General features: G+C 40.6%; 1 protein-coding gene across 3 annotated transcripts in view; it reads left to right on the forward strand.

Annotated features, from left to right (window-relative positions):
* Nucleotides 1-20,014, forward strand: part of pard3aa (par-3 family cell polarity regulator alpha, a) — a 409,979-nt gene that overhangs the window by 379,543 nt on the left and 10,422 nt on the right. For all 3 annotated transcript variants that reach the window (XM_027149211.2, XM_027149213.2, XM_027149212.2), the window contains one exon: nt 8,821-8,944. In XM_027149211.2, coding sequence (XP_027005012.1) covers nt 8,821-8,944 — 124 coding nt within the window. The remainder of the gene's footprint in view (nt 1-8,820; nt 8,945-20,014) is intronic.

The following is a 20,014-nucleotide window of genomic DNA, read 5'->3' on the forward strand; positions in this document are numbered from 1 at the left end:
AGAGAGATAGAGAGAGAGATGAGTGTCATTGAGAGAGTGAGTGAGAGAGAGAGATGAGTGTCAGAGATTGTCAGTGAGAGTGTCATTGAGAGAGTGTGTCAGAGTGAAAGGGAATGAGAGAGAGAGAGAGAAGTGTTAAAGATTGTTAGTGAGAGAGAGAGAGAGAGAGAGAGAGAGAGAGAGTTAAGTGTCAAAGATTGTTAGTGTGTGTGTGTGTGAGAGAGAGAGAGAGAGAGAGAGAGAGAGAGTGAGAGGGAATGAGAGAGAGAGAGATGAGTGTCAGAGTGAGAGGGAATGAGAGAAAGAGAGCTGAGTGTCAAAGATTGTTAGTGAGAGAGTGCGCGTCAGAGTGAGAGTGGGTGAGAGAGGTATTGAAAGAGAGGGAGTGTGTGTGAGAGAGAGAGAGAGAGAGAGAGATGAGTGTCAGAGATTGTCAGTGAGAGTGTCATTGAGAGAGTGTGTCAGAGTGAAAGGGAATGAGAGAGAGAGAGAGAGAGAGAGAGAGAGAGAGAGAGAGTTAAGTGTTAAAGATTGTTAGTGAGAGAGAGAGAGAGTTAAGTGTTAAAGATTGTTAGTGTGTGTGTGTGAGAGAGAGAGTGAGAGGGAATGAGAGAGAGAGAGCTGAGTGTCAAAGATTGTTAGTGAGAGAGTGCGCGTCAGAGTGAGAGTGGGTGAGAGAGAGGTATCGAAAGAGAGGGAGTGTGTGTGTGTGTGTGTGTGTGTGTGTGTGTGTGTGTGTGTGAGAGAGAGAGAGAGAGAGAGAGAGAGAGAGATGAGTGTCAAAGATTGTCAGTGAGAGAGTGAGTGTCAGTAAGTGTCAGAGTGAGAGAGATAGAGAACAAGTGTGTGTCAGAATGAGAGTGACTGACAGGCAGACAGACAGACAGACAGACAGACAGACAGACAGACAGACAGACAGACACTGCTGGCCAGGGCTGTGATGTAGAGAGAAGGATGGTTGGTTAGTGGACTCAGGGGGGTTCTACAGAGGGATGGAGGTGTGCTGTTGCATTCGGTCCTGTCTGTACTCAAGAGGTTAGAGAGGCTTCGTGTTCCTGGGCCTTTATTATGCTCTCTCCTCTTTATTCTCTACAAGAGCTCCTAGAAAGGGAGGAGGCATGTCTGAGTGTGTCTGTGTTCATGCGTCGGTGTGTTTATGAGAATAGAGGGGGTCAAGATGCTCTAGAAGAGCTCCTACCCTGGCTCCTAAAGCACCCTCACTCTTACCCAGCAGACCGTGGTCTTGCTAATCGCACCCCCTGCTCCTTTTGTCACGCCTCACAGGTTTGTGAATAGGGTGCCAGAGGCTGTGGCGATGGAAGATGGAACAGAAAGAGAGAAACAAAAAGCATGTTTCTCGTCCCCAGCAGGGTGGCTTATTAGTGAGCATCTATGGGAGAGTGGGCACTTGGCTAGGGTCGGTGAGGGCACAGTGGGGCATCAGTCACACGGGCCATGAATGAAGTCAGAGAAGAGTAAGCCAGCCATATTATCATCCCTCTGTTGTCTGAGCTGCAGCTGTCACTCACTCGATATGAGAACGAGACTTTTCGGGATTTCTGGCTCACGGCCATCTGTCCTGAGAGAGAAAAGCCAAAATTGAGTCTGGGGAAGAGAAAAAAAAACGTGAATAATGAGGAGAAGAATCCAGATAGACAGTTAAGAGAGTCATTTTTTTTTCACCTCAGTTCTCTCTGTCTATCTGAGATGAAATAAAAAGTGACACGACACCAGAATTACAGATAACAAATAACGGCAGAGCGACAAGCCTAAATATTGAAAGATGTAAAGCGTTACAGAACAGCGGCGTGTGGTCAGACGACTCCTTGTCGAGTCTGAGCGAGTCTTAACGTCAGCAAATCGGTTGATGTGCACGGCTTCCTGTGAAGATTAGAGGAAAAAAGAGCAAACTTTATCATGAACTGGTTTAATCTGGGTCTCTGAAAATGAAAATGACCAGAAGTAATTCAGATTTAATCTGTGTGTGTGTGTGTGTGTGTGTGTGTGTGTGTGTGTGTGTGTGTGTGTGTGTGTGTGTGTGTGTGTCTGCCATTCTGCAGATATAACAGGCTTTGATAGAAAATAAAAGTCTGCTGGGTGTAGAATTAATATGACTTGAGCTTTTGAGTTGATGCAATATTTACCTCATCTTCCCCACAGTATGTAGCTTTAAAGGACATGACAAAAAATAAAGAGATGATGTTGGATTTTTAATTTAACTGTAGATATAAAAAAAAAATCTTTTGAAACCTGGAGCAATGACTCAGAAACTCGAGGGAGCAGTGAAGCCACTGATGTATATTTGTCTTCCTCTTACCCTGTTTAGATTAAAATGTTAGATGAAAAGAAACCTGTTTGTGTTTATTTAAAAGAAAAAACACCCCGAACGAGCCAGGTATTTATATAATCCTGTTATCTTCACGTTGCCTTCATGTCTGCGTAAAGGATGATGCAGCGGCACTTTAGTCCTTTAATCAGTTTGGCTGTCTCGAATTCCTCACTTGCACACTTTGCTTAAACAGATCAACTTTCAAAACCTGGACTTTTATTCTAACGCCATCACGCTCGTACTTTGGTGCACGCTAGTTAGCCGAGCTGAGAAACGATATCTTTTAGCAATGTTTTTAAAAAGCTAACAGTAAAACCTAACTATTATTTTATTTTGTCACTATAACATTTTTTAATACGGAAATTTTTTCCTCTTTAAACCCTGCCCAGTCACAACCACCAATCCCTGTGTAGTATCTTCTGCTCACATGTCCACTGCCCTGTGCAGGAAGAAGGGGAACAAAGCATTTTCTACCTGATGGCTCCGTATTGATGGGCATTCTGGGATTTCATCTGTTTAACGCTCTGCAAGGCCGGGATGGATCACGGCTCAATTCGCTTACCGTGAAATTGTCCTTCTGCGAAAAAAAAAAAGCACAACACCTGTCTAATCAAGTCTACATCAGAGCGCTAATCATGCTCCAACTACAGTACACCCAGCACACTGAACACCAAACCCAAACAGAAATACTAGAAGTAGCAGCATATCTATCTCTCTATCTATCTCTCTTTAGAATGTTCAATTTATGAACCTCACTTCTCAGAAAATCGTCCATCTGCACCCTCACGTGTGCTATAATAACGGTCTATATCCATCGCCGGTGTCTAGCGAGTTCATGCCTCTATTGTTTCCTCTGATGATGAGGGCCTTCTCGATACAACATTATCAGTGTGCTGCCACATCTGCTTTCCTACAGTACGTGCGAGAGCAAGCGAGTGTCACACAAGATTTCGCAGCATTTAATCTGCCACAATAACATTCCGTCGCTGGAGAAATTGCTTTCGGAGGCCTGGGAAGTAAACAGACAAGAGGTGTTATTCGGGAAGACAAGACGGAGAGAGAATGGGTGGTAGAGGGAGAAGGAAAAGGATAGTGGGAGACAGAAATAAAGAGAGAATGAATGGAAAATGGGAGGGGTACAAGCAATTGTAAACTGACCTTTCAGTCAGTGAGCACAAGACAGATATTGAGTGATTCTCATTGTGCCGGGCGAATGAACCTGTTGGCTCGTTAAATGCTGTGGCATATGGATGTTTTATCACCGTCCGCCTTTAATTGCTTTACTGTCAAGCCGGTGTAGTATCCAGGCTGCATTTAAACGTCAGAAGCCAGAATAAAAACCAGGGAGGAGTGCTACATGTAAAAGTGTGTCTGGTTCTCAAACCACACAGTCCTTTGTCCTCTATACCGGTTTCAGCTTTCATGTGATTTGACCTTTTATCCGATGCATAAACAAGAAGCCGAGGCAGAGCTGTCTGTTCTGCAGTCCTTGCTCATATTCTTCCTCCTGGGCTGCTGTCCGGAGAAGTGGGAAGGGTGCGGATGACTGCATTTGTTCTAATTGCCAGCGCTTTATTGATGCAAATTGCTGCCAGCCTCTGTGAGCTCTTGTTTAGTCGAGCTGCTGGATGACATTGATGCATGCCCCTGAGGTATTTATAATCCTAGAGACACCTGATATTTCATGATCAAGGAGACTGGGCTTGCGTTCCGATGTGGAGGTATTCACAGTATCGGTCAGCCAGATGGGAGGATCCATCTGGTTTGTGTATGAGGGATGAATAAGGGATGTGGATGTGGAATGGCCGGGGCAGCTTGTGCTCCTACTGCCTCTTGGCACGGTCTCTTTTCTCTGATCACTGGAGCTATTTTCTTGGGGGATTTTATGGCGAATCTGCTTTCATTTCAGTCTGATTTTTTTATAACCCTTTGAATAGATAGATGCAACAGGTAGATAGAATGTAGATCATTAATAAGTAAACCAGAGGTGGCTGTGGCAAAGAAGCCTCTAGGAACTTACCATCTCCTGGGTGACACCATATACACGGATTATGCAAATTTTCATTCGGAACATCTCTATAATTCTGCAAGATCTACAGCATGAAGATGAGCTTATCCACTCCATCGAGGCTATATCCTGTTTTTGGGAACTTGAAGACACTGTGAATTGGGGAAAAAAAAAAGTTTTTAAAGCAAAAGGCGTGTGTCTTTGAACCGCGCTGTGTGGATGGGGTTGAAAACGAATTCCCTCCAGCAGATCAGATAGCAGCAAGTTCTTTGAACTGTATTTTTTTTTATGAGTTTTTTCCTCTTCAGACCTCCACCCCGCACCAGCCGAGAAGATGAGCCCCTTGATCCGCTGCATTTTCAAATTTTAATTAGTTGATGATCTTGTCAGTGCCTTGTATGTGATTCTTCTTATGCAAGCTCTCGTATACTTGACGTTTGTAAATAAAATACCTGCTCTGAATCACAAAGAAATAGATACGAGTGGCTGAATGTCCTTTGAGAGACAGTGTGGACGTTAAACCAGCTGCGACTGGTTTATAGTGCCCATGATTGTGCTCATCTCTGAGCTCAGGTGGTCAGAACACTCCCTTTCTCAGTGGCTTATGGACAGTTTGACCTTTCCAGGGTCACAAAGAAGCATAAACAACTGCCTCTGTGCTGTTTGTTTTGGAGGCGGGGGGTGGAGAAGAGACGGCTGTCGCGAGTCTGGAGGATTAAGATAATGCATCTTTCTGACTTTTCCATGTCTCTCTGCTAATGGAAGGACAGGCAGATTCATAAAGCACAGGACGGACAGACATGACAGTCAGAGTGACGGAAGAGTGTCATACGAGTCTACCCTTTCTTGAAGAACGTTCTGCTCTAATCCAGTCAAATGACTCTTTGATGTTTCCAGCCTCAGTCTCACATTAATCCCACAAGCTTCTAACACCATCAAGGCTCCTGCTGCAAAACCAGGTTGAAGTGAACAATAGCTGAGCCTGTTAGTCTCTGAATCCTTCCACTGTCTTCCTCAGTTCCTCTTCACAGGCCTTGTTTGTTGTTCATTTACTCTCTGCCGCTCAAACCTTGTTAACGTTTTTCCCCCCCCGCCGCGAGCGTGGACACCAGGCACGATGCCACCGACAGAAATGTGTAATCACACGTTTTTACAAGAGCTAATGGCCAAATTAATTCCCCCCCTCACAGATGCGTGGTAATGACCGAGTGATTTGTTGCTTCTTTTTTTTCTTCACAGGAATTCTTTGCTTTTTTAGAAAAGGCGCAGCTGAGTCGGGTCCACAAATGGGCACAAATGAGGGGATCCACCAAGACGCAAAAAAGGCTCTCAACCCAATCTGTCAAATTTGTGGTGAAAATGTCCATTAGCAAATTGAGACAGTTTTTTCCCCTTTTTGTCGGGTGTCTTGGTCCACACGTTGACATTTCCGTTTTTTCAGATAATCAGATGCTTGATCTTCATAGAAAAGGACTGTTTGGTATTACTAGTTAAATGTCAGGATTTAAAAGACACAGCATTTCTTGTGTCTGTGTGTGTGTGTGTGTGTGTGTGTGTGTGTGTGTGTGGTGGTGGGGTGTGTGTGGGTGGGTGTGAAATTCAGATTAGTAACCAAAGCTTCTTTATTATTGAATATTATTTTATTTTTAGTTCTTTGTCGGTTCAGTTTTAGGCTTTGAGTCATTCGCACATCAGCTTTAGAACAGATTTTACACAATCACAGTTCCTTAATTTCCAAACATTTCTCCTATATTTTAATTCAAATCTTTTCCTTTCCTGTTGTTTCATCACGTCACTCTAACGGTAAAAACTTGTACGAGGGACCATCCTGAGATGTCGCATCAGTATCAGTTAATTTAATTTCTTCCTGAAAATACATGTGAACGAAGCACACGGTAGCGATGAAGGTGAGACTCTTCAAGGTCTTGAGGATGTTTTTCATATCAATTTAATCTCAAATGTGCAGTCTTACAAACAAATGGCAGAACTGAAGAATGAAGAGTATTTAGTCACAACAGGTTTGTTTTGTTAAGGATTTGTGAAAAGAATAAATCAAAGAATGGGAAAAAAGAAGGTGATTTTGTTACCGTGCCAAGAGCTTCAGTGCTTAAAAGAAAAAATCTCTATTAAGAGGAAGAAGTCATTCAGACACTCACTCATCTCAAATGGCCTGGGCTAGAGGTTAGAAACAAAAGCCCACACCATTGAAACTAATGACCCATTTCATTTATAGAGCTTCATGTCTACTGCCTCACAAATGAACATAACGGCCTTTGAGCCCTTCCAAGAACACATATGCGTGCAGGAATGGGGAATTAAATGTGCTAAGGATAATAGAATTGATTTTAATGGTCTCCTAGAACAACAGAACTGGGATGTTCTTCCATGATGTCTCAGACTCACTCATTCAGGTCCATTGGTCCTTTATGGGAAGTGATTTAGTTGCGTTTTAATGAAGCCTGATTGGCAAGCATGTGTGAGACGCCATTATCATCAGTGAGCCGCTTATTTTTGCAGTCTACAATTATGGCCACATTTAGGCACAAAGACTTGGACGTTTAAATAATGCATCAGCAGTGATGTCAGCTCTGCGACCAGGCCACGTCCTCGTCGGCTCCTCGGAAAGTCACTCCGAACCTCGAGTGAAGCATCGTCGCAAAACTGAGCTTTTTCTCTCTCTGTGTAGCTCTCTCACAATGTACTTTACTTTTATAGCTATATTAAAATGGGTGGAAAAATTAAACAACATAAAATGTCTTCGTTAAAATGTTGGAGCACCACAAGTCTGGAGGGAAGAAGCACTGTTTATAGAAATGACATTCTATCATTTGGGGACCTAAATCATCAGTTGACATTGTTGTAAAGCAGCTTTACAAAAGTATAAAATTTAAAAAAAAACAATGCTAGAGTTTAAAATTTTAATTTATATGAATCCTTAATGAGTAAGCGGACGTGACGGTGGTGAAGAAAAACTATATGAGGAAGAAACCTTAAGAGGAACCAGACTCAAAGGGATCCCATCCTCATCAGGGTTAAAGCGGATTGAAACAATTCCCTTACTTTAACTGTACACTATACAGTCAAGTGCAATTGTGTAACCAGACGTTTTTGAGCAACTTTTAAGAATGAACATCAGCATACAGGTATGTTCTGAATCCATTATCGTCTGTCCTAGGTGTTCAATTGAGTTGAGATCTGGTTCCTGTGAATGCCATGGCATAGGATTTGTATCCCTGCCATCCTCATCAAATTATTCAGTAAGGCCTCATGCCCAGTAAAATCGGGCATCCTTGAAGAAGGGTAAAAGTGTTTCATTGTAGGATAAGGGTTATCAATCAATGGAACTTTGTATTGATTTGCAATGACACTTCAATCTAAGATGCTAAGTTGAGCCAAACCATGACAGCAAAATGCTTCATGTTTGTTCTACACGGCCTCCTTTCATTTTCTTTTCTTTCTTTCTTTCTCTTTCACTCTGTATAAATCAGTATTTATCTCACTGACTGTCAGAACATAATGAGAGGATTGTCCGTCATGTCCTGTGTGCGCATGGGTGCTGATTCACAAAACAAACAAAACATTGTTGGTTAACATAAGTAACTGCATCGATTTCTATTGACAGGCGCTCTCGCAGCCCTGAATGAAAGCGATGCAAATGAGTCGCTAAAGCACTCCAGGCCGAGAGCTGGCCTCGTGCCTGCTAAAGGCAGTCTTAAGGGCAACATGTATAACTGGTCATGGTTCAATGGGGACTCCTTCAGTGAGACATTTTGCTCAGTTCTCCGCCCAAGGAGGAACTAAAGAACTCGGGGCATACATGAGGAAAAGAAATGGACTTTGTCTATACATACAGCTTAGCTTAATGGCTGGAAATCTAGTTTCAATGTTTCAGTTTCAAGTTCATTTTATGAACTCTGATAAGGGACAACTTCGTTATATACACTATTATATATGGTATACGAATTTAGTGATATTTACATTCATATTTCCTTATGCTCACATTCCATATCCACCAAAAGATGAGAGTATGGCCCACTAAATAGATTTTTTTTAATGTGACATGATTGTGTATAAGCAAAATTCTACAATAGTGAGATGGTTGGTGAGTGTGTTCAGTTCTGTTTAAATACACCAGAGTATGTAAAAGATGCAAAGCAAGGAGTAGAAGCTATAGTACAAGCTACTTTACATACTATACTTACAGCATTTGGAAGATGCCTGAATGCAGAGCCACTTTTAACTGACCAATTAAGGGTTAAGGGGTCCAGCAGTGTCAGTATGGCAGACCTGGGATTCGAACCCACAACCTTCTGAACAGTAGTCCAACACTGGGGGCCTAACACATCCCCCATAAACAAACTGATTGCACTTCCTGCCTCGTACTCCTCTCAGGTTAAAATCTGAGCAGTTGATGACATTGGGACTTGCACAAACGAGGATGGTATGACCGTCTTTAATTCTTTCTTCCTCTCTTCTCTTATAGCAACAGATTGGCGCCTAGCAACCATGACCGGATACAGCGGCTGAGGCAGGAGTTTCAGCAGGCCAAGCAGGATGAGGAGCCTGATGATCGCCGCCGTACTTACAGCCTTCAGCAGCAGCCATGGGTAAGAGAGACTATATCTGACTACTGATTCATTCCTTTGGATGCATATAGATGACAGAGATGACGACAATTGGCATGACTTGGCCAGTTTGGCCTTTTCTTACCTCAAGTGCTTAGGACACATATGGTACACAAGACACCGGCTTTTTATCGATTTGGGTTCAAGTCAGATAGTCATATAGTAGCCGCAGAATTATTGACTACTTTACCACAGTTCTGTTGAGTTCTCAATCCTGATTGGTCAGATGATGCTGATTAATTTCCTATGACAACAGGTTTATAGCAATGCACTCGTTATTATTTCTATACATATAGTGTTGTATGGATGACGCTCCACATAACTAGATTACAAAACGTGTCATTATTGATTGTGATGACGTTTACAGTGTGGATAAGTTGAGGACATGAGAAAAGAGAATTGAGGTCTCTCCGTAACGTGACAAGCTGAGTTTATCCCATTACCTTCAAGAGAGAGAAAACTGAAATCAGTGTATATAAAACCTAGAGTAGGTTAGACAGGAATGGACATTTATATGTATCTATGAATGGATAAAAAGCATGCCATTCTTTATATAACAAGCTTTTGTAATATAAGAGGAATATAAGCACACAGCTTTTAGGTGGTCATAGAAACCTGCCAGACTGCCATGATTATTTTCCTCTAACAACATTCCCTGCTGTGATTGTTATGCATTCTAGGTGTTAGTAGAACATGCACACATTGTCTCCGCTTCTGCATGTAGTTTTGGACTGATTAGGTGTTTTGGGAATAACTGGGTAGTACACCTGTGATTACAGACGTGACATGACTTGTTAATTGCTTGCTGACATTGCACATTCAGCTAATAAGCACCCCACTGCACCCATCACATTGCACCTCAGGAGGATCTAACGCATTTTATTTTCTGTTCTGTATAGCAAATTTGTCATTTAATAACAATGACTCAAGGGAATTGCACACAGGGAGCAGCAGCGCCACGGCCTTATCTACAGAAATCATTTCGGTTTATTTACAAATCTCCAGAAACCTCACTTCATCATCAGTCCCACACTCATGGGTGTATGTTTTAACACTAAGACCCAGTTTCTCAAGCCTCATTTGTATTTAAGGGTTAAAGGTTAGACATTATTTTAATGTTATCTCCAAGCTAAAACAATATGCACTACTCAGGAGGCTGGGAACATGAGCCAGGGATCAGAGGTCACATAGTTGTGTATCTTTGCGCTGTAATGGCTTGAATCGGACATGGAAATGTGTCCTGTAGCTTCCTGTTCGAGGCGCGCCGGGATTTTAAGGGATGACAGCCTAATTACCTTGAGGGATAGAACTATTTCCTAAATTAGGGGTCACCTCACTGACCCTCCTCTCTTGGACACATGTTCCTTCATAGGAATTCCTACAGGGACAGATTATTTCAAAGGTCTCTCTTTCATACAGAGAATATCTCAGTCAGGTCTCCGCTGATAAACCATGGCAAAAAAAAAAAAAAACTGAATTAATCATTTCTTTTTCAGATTTGCACAAAAACACCCACAATTATCCAGCCTGTTTGTGAAGCAGCTCGCGTTGAATTTCCCTCATCATATCAGTGACATAATTAAAGCAGTGACAGTATTTGAGTGGGATTTCTTTGACATTTTTAATATCATTTCTATGGTGGTTATATGTCTGCGTATTTATTCCTTGTTTCTTGACTCTTAAGTGATTAACTGGTAGTAGGAACTCCACTGCAGAATCAAGCTGGACTACTTATTACCTAGAAACCGTCCTCATAGAAGCGAGTCTTACACGAATGGGACACAAATAAGAAGACTTCGCATGGATGCTCTAGTTTGTGTGCTTTTTTAATGTTCAAAGAGGAAGTTGGTGAAGTGACCAGAGTTATGCGTAGCTTCCCGGTGATGGGATGTGGTAGCTTAGTATATTGTGTCGGACTTCCAATCAGAAGGTTGTGAGTTCAAATCCCAGGTCCACCAAGCTGCCATTGCTGGGCCACTGAGCAAAGGCTCTTAACCCTCAAATGCTCAGTTGTATAAAAATGAGATAAAATGTATGTTGCTCTGGATAAAGGCATCTGCCAAATGATGTAAATGTAAATGATGGTGCCCTCTGGCAGTTGGGGGTAATGTGCAGGCTGGGTGTTAAAATTACTTTAGCACCCACTTTTTAGCCTTCGGGTTCCAGGCACCCGACACGTGAATATATCATTTGTCCTTGCTAGTACAGTATGGCACAGAAATCTTTTGCAGTAATGTAATGTATGCCTGCCTGAGGTTTTTTTGTGTCAACATTAAGCCAACATCCCAATTTTTTCATAGAGTTTGCTTTAGATTTGTTCTTTGTTTACCTACAGCAACATTTTTAGTGGCTGCAGATAGTTTTCCCCCCCATAAACCATGAAATGTCAAGGTAGAGGTAGCTGCCTGAATGACTTCCTTTACACTACACATGTTCACTACATAGGGCATAATACAAATGTAGGGAACTTCAATACCCAGAAAAATGCTATTTGGAATTTATTCACAAAACCTTTAAATAACTTGTCTGTCATTGAGAGATTTAGAGACCTGGTCAAGCAGAACCATTCCCCTAAAATCCCTTATAACAAATTAATTTGTAAATACGTAGACCTGGATTTACGTCGTACTGGAGAAGTGTTAATACGAAGTAGATGAAAAGCATGTCTGCACTACTTAGATTTACACACATTAAACAATCTGGCCCCGAAGACATCCGATAGCTTGTGCATGTTTCAGTACTTGTAAGTCTGGAGGTATCCATGAAGCAGTAATAAAATCTAGGTAATAAAATCTATGTTCTCCTCGAGTTCAGCTTTATTAGTGGCTCGGGGCTTTGACGGCTCGTTCCGCGCAACGTGGGTTTCAGGTGATGAGAAGCGAAGCGAGGCTTTTGATTCCGTCACTCGGAGTGATCGCAGCGGTCTCCGGCACTCAGCTTTTGGATGTAAAGCAACTTTTCTGATTGTAATGTACACCACTTCTGCGCCGCCAGTTATGTAACCGCATGGTGAATTACACAAGCACTAAAGTGCTGGGATATGAGCATTGCTCTGGTATACAGTTATATTAAAAATGAAAAAAAATTTTTTTAAATAAAAGGTTGTTTCTAGGCAGTGGAATGTGAACAGCTGTGTGAAATATTGATGCCTGTTGTAAACAGTTATTACAACTTTAAACAGTCATGTCAAATAATATATGAGGGGTTTGTGTGTGTGTGTGTGTGGGGGGGGGGTGTCAGTGTTGTAGAGCTTCGCATTCAGATTCTGTCCGAACTAAATATTACGCTATTACACACACACACACACACACACACACACACACACACACACACACACACACACACACACACACTGTATTAATGATTTAAAGCCTAAATAGCAGTCTGTATTAACGGTCTACTAAAAATGTTGAAATACAGAGAGAGTGACAATTACAGAGAGAAAGAAGAGGTTGTGTGTGAGATGTGCTTAGTTTAACGCTTCATGTCAAGGCATACTGTCAAAAGCCTGACAGGGTGGTGTCATAAAACTGTCATAACAAGGTAACAAGCTGCTTTGGGGCGATTCATAACACTATTTGAACACAAATAACCCAAACAAGGAACAGATTTTATAATAGTCTAAAGTCAACATGTTTCCGTTTGTAAATTACTGTAAATATCCATTACCGTAAAACATTGCCACACTGATTTCATTTTAATTTGATGTGATAATCCGTGTATTCAAAGATTTGACTTATTTAATATTCTAGGCCATAGCACTTTTTATTCCTGAGCTTTTTTATTTGATCCACAGCTTTAATTCCAAACTGATATTATTTAGTTTTGAGTTATTGAAGTTTAACAGCTAAAATAACAGATAAAACTAGAATGTACATTTCCTGAAGAAAATGTGAATGGTGCATGCACGTGGCAAATCTCGGCAATTTTAGGAATTTCCCATTCAAGTCTATGGGACTTTTTTGGCTTCTTTTTCGTCCGCTGTGCTAACATTGTTGGTTGGATCGCTTATAAAAGTCGTAGCACACCTCTCCTCAATGATCCCATCGATACCTCATTCATGGTTCTAGGACAAGTTGCGGGACAAGTTACGCGCCGAAGTTTTGTCCGGAAGAATAATAATCAGTATGCAAGATAATAACAAGAATGTTGCTTTGCAAGCACCATTAATAAAGTACCTTAATCATACTGGTTGTGATTAAACAGAATACTAACAATTAAAAAAAAAAATCTTTTGGCTCTCGCTTTGCGATCCACTACAGTGTAATCATTTCTCAGCACACTAAAGCATACTGAACTGGACACAACGATTATGTAATTTCATGGAGGAAAAAACTTTCACACAAGGTTTAATTGCAGTGCTGTTGTTCCTGACGAAGTGTTCAGCGAATCAATAGTGAAAGTCATAGCATTAGCCATTGAGGACTTAACACTTGGCGTGAGGACAGTGCGAGGCCCGGGATGTGAACAGAGGTTGTGAAATCATCTACATCATTTAAAAAATGCTCTGTAAATGTGCTTGGCATATGAAAATCCTCCCTGCTGATGATTTATTGCCTTTGAAATGCAGCCATGACGTGATGCAGCCTCCAGAACTTAAGAGCCAAGTCAATGTTAATCACTCCAGTGAAAGTATGACCTCTACATCTCCTGACATGCATTGTCCTAGAAAATAACTCAATAAACATGTACACTGTCAAACGTCCCATTTATTCATGTACAGTCCTGGATTTAATTACTATTACTCATTTCCACAACCTTAAAATCTTTTTCTTTGTTTAAGATTTGTTTGATTGTAATATATATATATTTTAAATATTTCACAATCCCAGCTTAATACATGAAGATAGCTAACAAGACTAGAGAGAACAAAACTTATTTTTAAATTAAATAAAAAAAGTAAAAAAAAAAAAAAATCAATTAAAAATTATTTGTTTTGATATTATTATTGTTATCATTTATTAATGATAATAATAATAATTATTATTATTGTTATTATTATTACAGTACTACTACTAATAATACTAATGTATTATTATTATTATTTTATAATAAATATGCCAGCATTGATGATACTATAATCTCAAATCAGGGGACAGTTTTTGTCTACACCTCAGGTACCATGCTGAGGATAATGTCACATGAGCCATGTCCCCAATAACACACACAATATTTTAGTTTTTGAAACAATAAATAATAACTTGGGTATAAATGCTCTTTTTATTAAAGGCCAAAAAAAAAGTATACACCTGTTTTTTTTGTTTGTTTTCTTTTCTTTTTTCTTTTTTGTGTGTCCACGTTCAGCTTTGACTGTCTGTCATGTCACACTCCACATTTTGTCATGGTTTTAATGTCTTGTATGAAAGACACTCGACTCTTTAAGAATTTGTAGTTTTTCCTACATACAGTATGTCTGTTTTTTTCCCCTAGCCTACCAGAGGCAATATACTCATAAAAAAAAAAAAAGTCAAAGTAAATACTGATATCAAAATTTTAACCTCAAATTTTCACTAAAATTCTGTGTATGGTTTTCAACACAGGGAAATGCAGAAGTCTCACACCGAAAGCCAACAGAGTCCTGACTTGCACGCATAAAATAATTCATTTGTTTATACAGACTGAAAATGTGCGATACGATTATTACCGTTCTGACGGCGTACTGCTGAATGCTTGATTCTGATTGGCTAACGAAGCACTTATTCTAATACATAAACACACAAACTAGAACTTTCCATGTCAGTGCTGTGTAACGGTTAGAGGTAAAGCTCTAAGTTTTCTTCAGGAAACTCTTCTTTGTATTTTTGTATTAGTTTCTCTATAATGGGATGAGCTGCTTTTTCTTTCTTAACTTAAATAAAATAACGATAGTCTGGTAAGGGATCGACTGTTGATATTTTTGTGCCAATAACAATTAGTGAATCTGCAGCGACAGTAAAATAAATCTTTGCAACGGGCCACATCACGCTCTCTCGATGCTGATTATATTCCTATAACAGCAAATCCTGCTGGGTTTTATTCCTTGGTTGTGATTTCTCTCCCTCTCTTGCTCGCTCTCGCTTACGTCTCAGACTCGAATCCATTTGTTTTTTAGGTTTAATCTTTATTTCTTTTGCTCCAAACCATCCAGGCTTGTTTTTCACCTCTTTTATCTGGACAAAACAATAAGCACGAATCTTAGCGAGAGGATAATCTCCGTTCTACCAGATGCTTAGTCCAAACCTGTTCCAGAGCTAAGACAATTAGATCTGCTTTGTTCTTTCCTTCCATACACATATTCACTTTCTGTGCGTCCAGGTTTCTTTTTGTGTACGTGTGTGTGTGTCGTCCAGATGTTTAACATAAAGCATGACTCTTTCTAACCTCCTCCTTTCCTGTATTAGCCAGCGGGGATCTGTCTTTTACCTGGAGGTGGATGGACACACACTTTCATTGTGTTTATATTAGTATTTCCCTTGTGAGCTCTTCACATGCTAATGTTCAGAAAATCACCCAGAGTTCAGAGTTCTGAGGAAAGATACAAAGGTTCTGGTCCTGTGGTGGTAAAAACTCAGACCTCGTCATTTTATGACTTCTCTGAACAGTCAAATGAATTCCAAATACACGTCCCACCTTTGTTTCACATCTGTATCAAGTTTCTCATTACAGCTAATTGGATCTTTTCTGTATTTAAAACAAACCACTATTTTCCGTATTTCCCTTTGAATTCTTATAATAATCTTTAGACTCGTACACCTTTAGTACTTTACTGTTTCGATGTTTGTGTCTGTATTATGTACATGAAATAAAAATCTCTCCGATCATATTATTAGGTCACGATTCAGTTTTGAGGAAACGGTCTTAATTTTTGTCTTAATTGGATTAACGTGTAAAGGTGTAAAGACTTCTTTCATTACGTACAAAGATTCAGAGTTTAGTTCTCATCTCTTTTTACCAGTATGTTGCTATCCATTACATTACGACTGAATGGAAACGGATGTATCGGGCATTTTAAATCTGTATAAACAAGTGAATTTTACGGAATGAAATTTCAACACCGAAAATCTCATAAATGTACTTATGTTTATGTACTTGGGGAACAAAAATGTTTATGTACTTGGGGAATCTCAGAAAACAAAGATTTTTCTTTTTTTTTCTACGAATTTATTGCACCTAGTAGGCTAGATAAAACAAACTCTTATGAAAAACGACACATTTTTAAAACCCTATATTTGAGATATTAAGCATCACTTTGGAGAGTGAGCTGACAGAAATTCAAAACTGAACATTACATCTTCTAGCTTTTGGTAAAAAGTCTTAAAAGTCTTTTAAGCGTGGTGTGTTTCCTGCAGGCCACTGATTTAAAAGCAATCGTCTGTTTATTGTATTTTACAATTTCTTCCTCCTGTGCTCTTTATGCTCGATACTCAGACTAATAGACAGAATAATAAAGCCAGAATTGGTCGTTAAAGCCTGGCCATTTCAAGCCAACCCGAGCTCGCCATTCTCTTCTCCATACAACATCCACAGATTAGCTTAAACCCCATTCTGCTCATTCATTACACGCGAGCAGAAGCTGCCGAGAGTGAGTTCTGTGTGCATCTCGAACCATTTATCCATCACTGTGCAATGAACAGCAGAATATTTGACCCCTGCTCTGCAACACTTAGCTACTTACAGAACGTTAATCATGACGTCTCAGCAGCCGCTTCGGCCTCCAAGGACAACATGCTTTTAATTCCAGAAGAGCCATACTGTATGTTTTTCCATGCATTCAAGGGCTTGTGTGAAGTGTGAGGGCTTTTATTATTCGGCGACAGCTGAGAGAGGACGTGTGAACTTGCTGCGTGTAGCACAGAGGCAGACTAACAGCTGAATGCTGTCCTAGACCTACACCGAGCTGAGGCCCTGCATACAGACAGAGCTGCATGGACATTACAGCAAATGGAGTCAAGCTACACTTAATAAATTGGTGAAATGGGGCCTGCGGGAAGGCTTACAGGTGGACTTATCACCACATAGGGTCTTCCACCGCTCCTCTGTCAGGTTTCCTCTTTCACACTTCATTCCTTTCTCTCCCTTGTTCTCTCTCGCTGTCACATTCCCTTTCTGTCTCGTTCCCCCGGACCTTCTCTTACTCTTACACTGACTCATTTTTATTCTCTGTCTTTCACGGTTTCTCAATCCAGAACATTTTATGGACAGATCTAGACTCTGTTGCCATATGCACTGGTTTAGACTGCAGTCTAAACCACTGTCACTTTTTTTTTTTTTTTTTACATTTTTCTCTTCGCTCTTTTTATTCCGTTTCTCCACGATGGGTCATATTAGTGGACAAATCCTTTCCGTACGTTTGTGTTTAATGGAGAAATTTCTAGACTAGGTTTTATAAAATAATCTCCATTAACATTCCATTACATTGGGAAACATAAGGTAGTCACAGTGTTACCCAAAAAAACCTGGAAGGATAAGCTTATAATGATATAAGGATAATAAGGATAAGGCTTATAAGGATAATATTGCCTTTAAATGACGTTCTGTTGTTTTGGGGAGTATTTACAATGCATAACAAATGCGTTCCAGTGTGACATTGTGGTTCCATCAAACTGTCCAACAGTGGTGCTGGAAATTCACTGCTCCGTGCTTAAGCTGATATTAGAAGGAAAAATTTGACTGAAGTTTAAGTTCAGGAAACTAAAACTTTCCTGGTTTCCACATGCAAAAATCCCTTGCAGCTCTCCAAGTAGTCTCATGCAGCCAGACCTTCAGACTGACGGCAGAGGGTCTGGACCTCATGTCCAGCTTTAATTGGACAAGGACCACCCAAGAGGGCAACTGACTGACATGTAAAGCAACCAATCACCTTCACATCATTTGAAAAATCCAGCAGTTAGCTTAGCGCTCGTCCACATAGCTGTAAACATGACCGCTTTCTTCTTCTATTGAGGGAAGGAGATCGTCATGATTTCTTTGTTTCCAGGCAGACTGTTAAAATCCTGACTCAGACATCTCCCAGAGGTTCTGAAGAGTACAACCGATCAGATGACAACTGTTCGTGGGTGTGACGTCTGAGTCTGAGAGACTACTGTCCAAGTAGCACTCGAATCTGTACGTAGTCACGTCTGTGGTGTAAATACGGGTGTGTAATTCCGCTATTATTTCACGATTAGGTTCCCGGGTTGCGCATCGGGAAAGCATTTGCTCCGTCATCCAGTAATCGATCTTACAGCCATCTGTGGTGTCCATTCACCTGGTGTCCAAGAGAGCAAAAGCATTTAGTGGGAGGTGACATACTCTTTCCTGTCAATCGCAGCAACACAAACCATTTGTTGACGTCTGTGAGCTCATGATTGCGGAAGAGGGTGGATAGCGATGGTTCCTGTCTCAGAAGCTAGCCTTCCCCTCTGTGTGTGACTGACAGGTAGGTGGAAGTTAGCCAAGACTAAATTAGGGGGAAATGAGGGAGGAAGAAGAAAACTTTCAGCTATAAATCCATAATAGCGATGCCATGCTAGTCTACACCAGTAGCTGAAATCTGCCATGTATACTCTTCTTTTACATTTATCTCTGTTTTTTTTTTTATTATGTCTTTCCTCAGACAGAAATGTTAGCAAGCAAATGCTTTCTGCATGTTTATGTATACAAAAGAGATCTTTAGAAGTCGTTGTGTAAACAGAGAAAAGACGGTATTATGATGTGTAAAGGGAGTTAGCATGTGTGCAGGTCGCGATCCTCATCCACCCAGCTTGCTGACCTCGCTTTGATAGAAAAGTCTTTGGGTCGCGCCACATGGTAATCATAACTATTATCCTCTGCTTGGCTACGGCTCAACTCTTTTACTCGGTCTCTTCTGTGCGTTCCTGTTTTGAATCGCTGCAAACAATTTTTTCACAATTACAGCTTTGACTCCGAGCGCTTAGGTTTGAACAGATGGGGATGGGTTGTATTGTGATATTTTCTTTATCTTTAAAGATAGAAAAGAATTGAAAGAGAAACAAAGTCATGCGTGGAGTGAAGCTTAATGTTCTTTTCTTTTTTTTTGGTAAAAATAAGGAATGGCATGTGTCGCTTTTAATGTGCCTTGGGGGGAAAAAGCTGTGTTTTTATAAAGCGTTGTATTTCACATGGAGAAGAAATAATCAGATTTTGTCTTGGCTAATACAGTTACGTACTTCGACTGATCACTCCCTGAAGGCATGGATCAGAAAACATCCGCGTGGCAGAGTCTCTCGTGACTGACGGAATACACACACGCTATTATACACAGGAATTAAGAATAACTCACACCCTCGCACTTTCTCCTAGTTTCTATCCCCAGGCTGTATGATTGGGAGTTATTTCCTGCATCAGATCTCATTTAAAAATCTCTTTTTATTTTGTGGCTATTTCTTCACTGGAATCTTGAGTTAGTCTAATAGCAGTTGCTTTATCTTCCAGACATGTTGTTTCTAGAGGAGGTTCTGTACTCCTCTGTTCATTACACACACACATATAATTGCCTCATTTCCCTGGGTTTTAATGGAACCGACTCCACCGAGCACGCAGCTGTAAAAACAGAAGAATTAAAGACAAAGACCTTTTTTTTGTGAACATTAGAGACTCTTTCTTGGTCTGACATCTTCCAAACATTAGTGCAGTATTAGCGTCGGACCTGCGGGCCAGCCGACACTAGCCCAGGCACACACGGATAATTATGCTGGCGTGCAATAACAGTGTTACTCATTAAAATAGTCTTCTTGCATGACATGCTAATCCTAACCACTCAGAAACAGGCATTTACATGAGTAAGAGCCAAACACATGGGGCTAAGGTCATGGGGTTAGGATTATACATGGGGATTGGGGGGTGTGCACTGGGGATTACTGTTGTTAAGGAAAGTTTGATAGTCTTAGTGTGTTTCTGTTACCATGGAAATTATTTGCTAATTTTATTTTAGCATTTAAGGACAGAAAGTAACGGGATGTTAAAAAGACATTCAGATGGCCTTTTTATTGACAGACGATCAAATTCTAAGATCTGGCTTGGCAGAATAGCGCAATACACTGTCTGATGGTAGAGATTGTCTGTTAGCCTTCT

This window comes from Tachysurus fulvidraco, chromosome 3 (genome assembly GCF_022655615.1).
Source record: "Tachysurus fulvidraco isolate hzauxx_2018 chromosome 3, HZAU_PFXX_2.0, whole genome shotgun sequence".
NCBI lineage: Eukaryota > Metazoa > Chordata > Actinopteri > Siluriformes > Bagridae > Tachysurus > Tachysurus fulvidraco.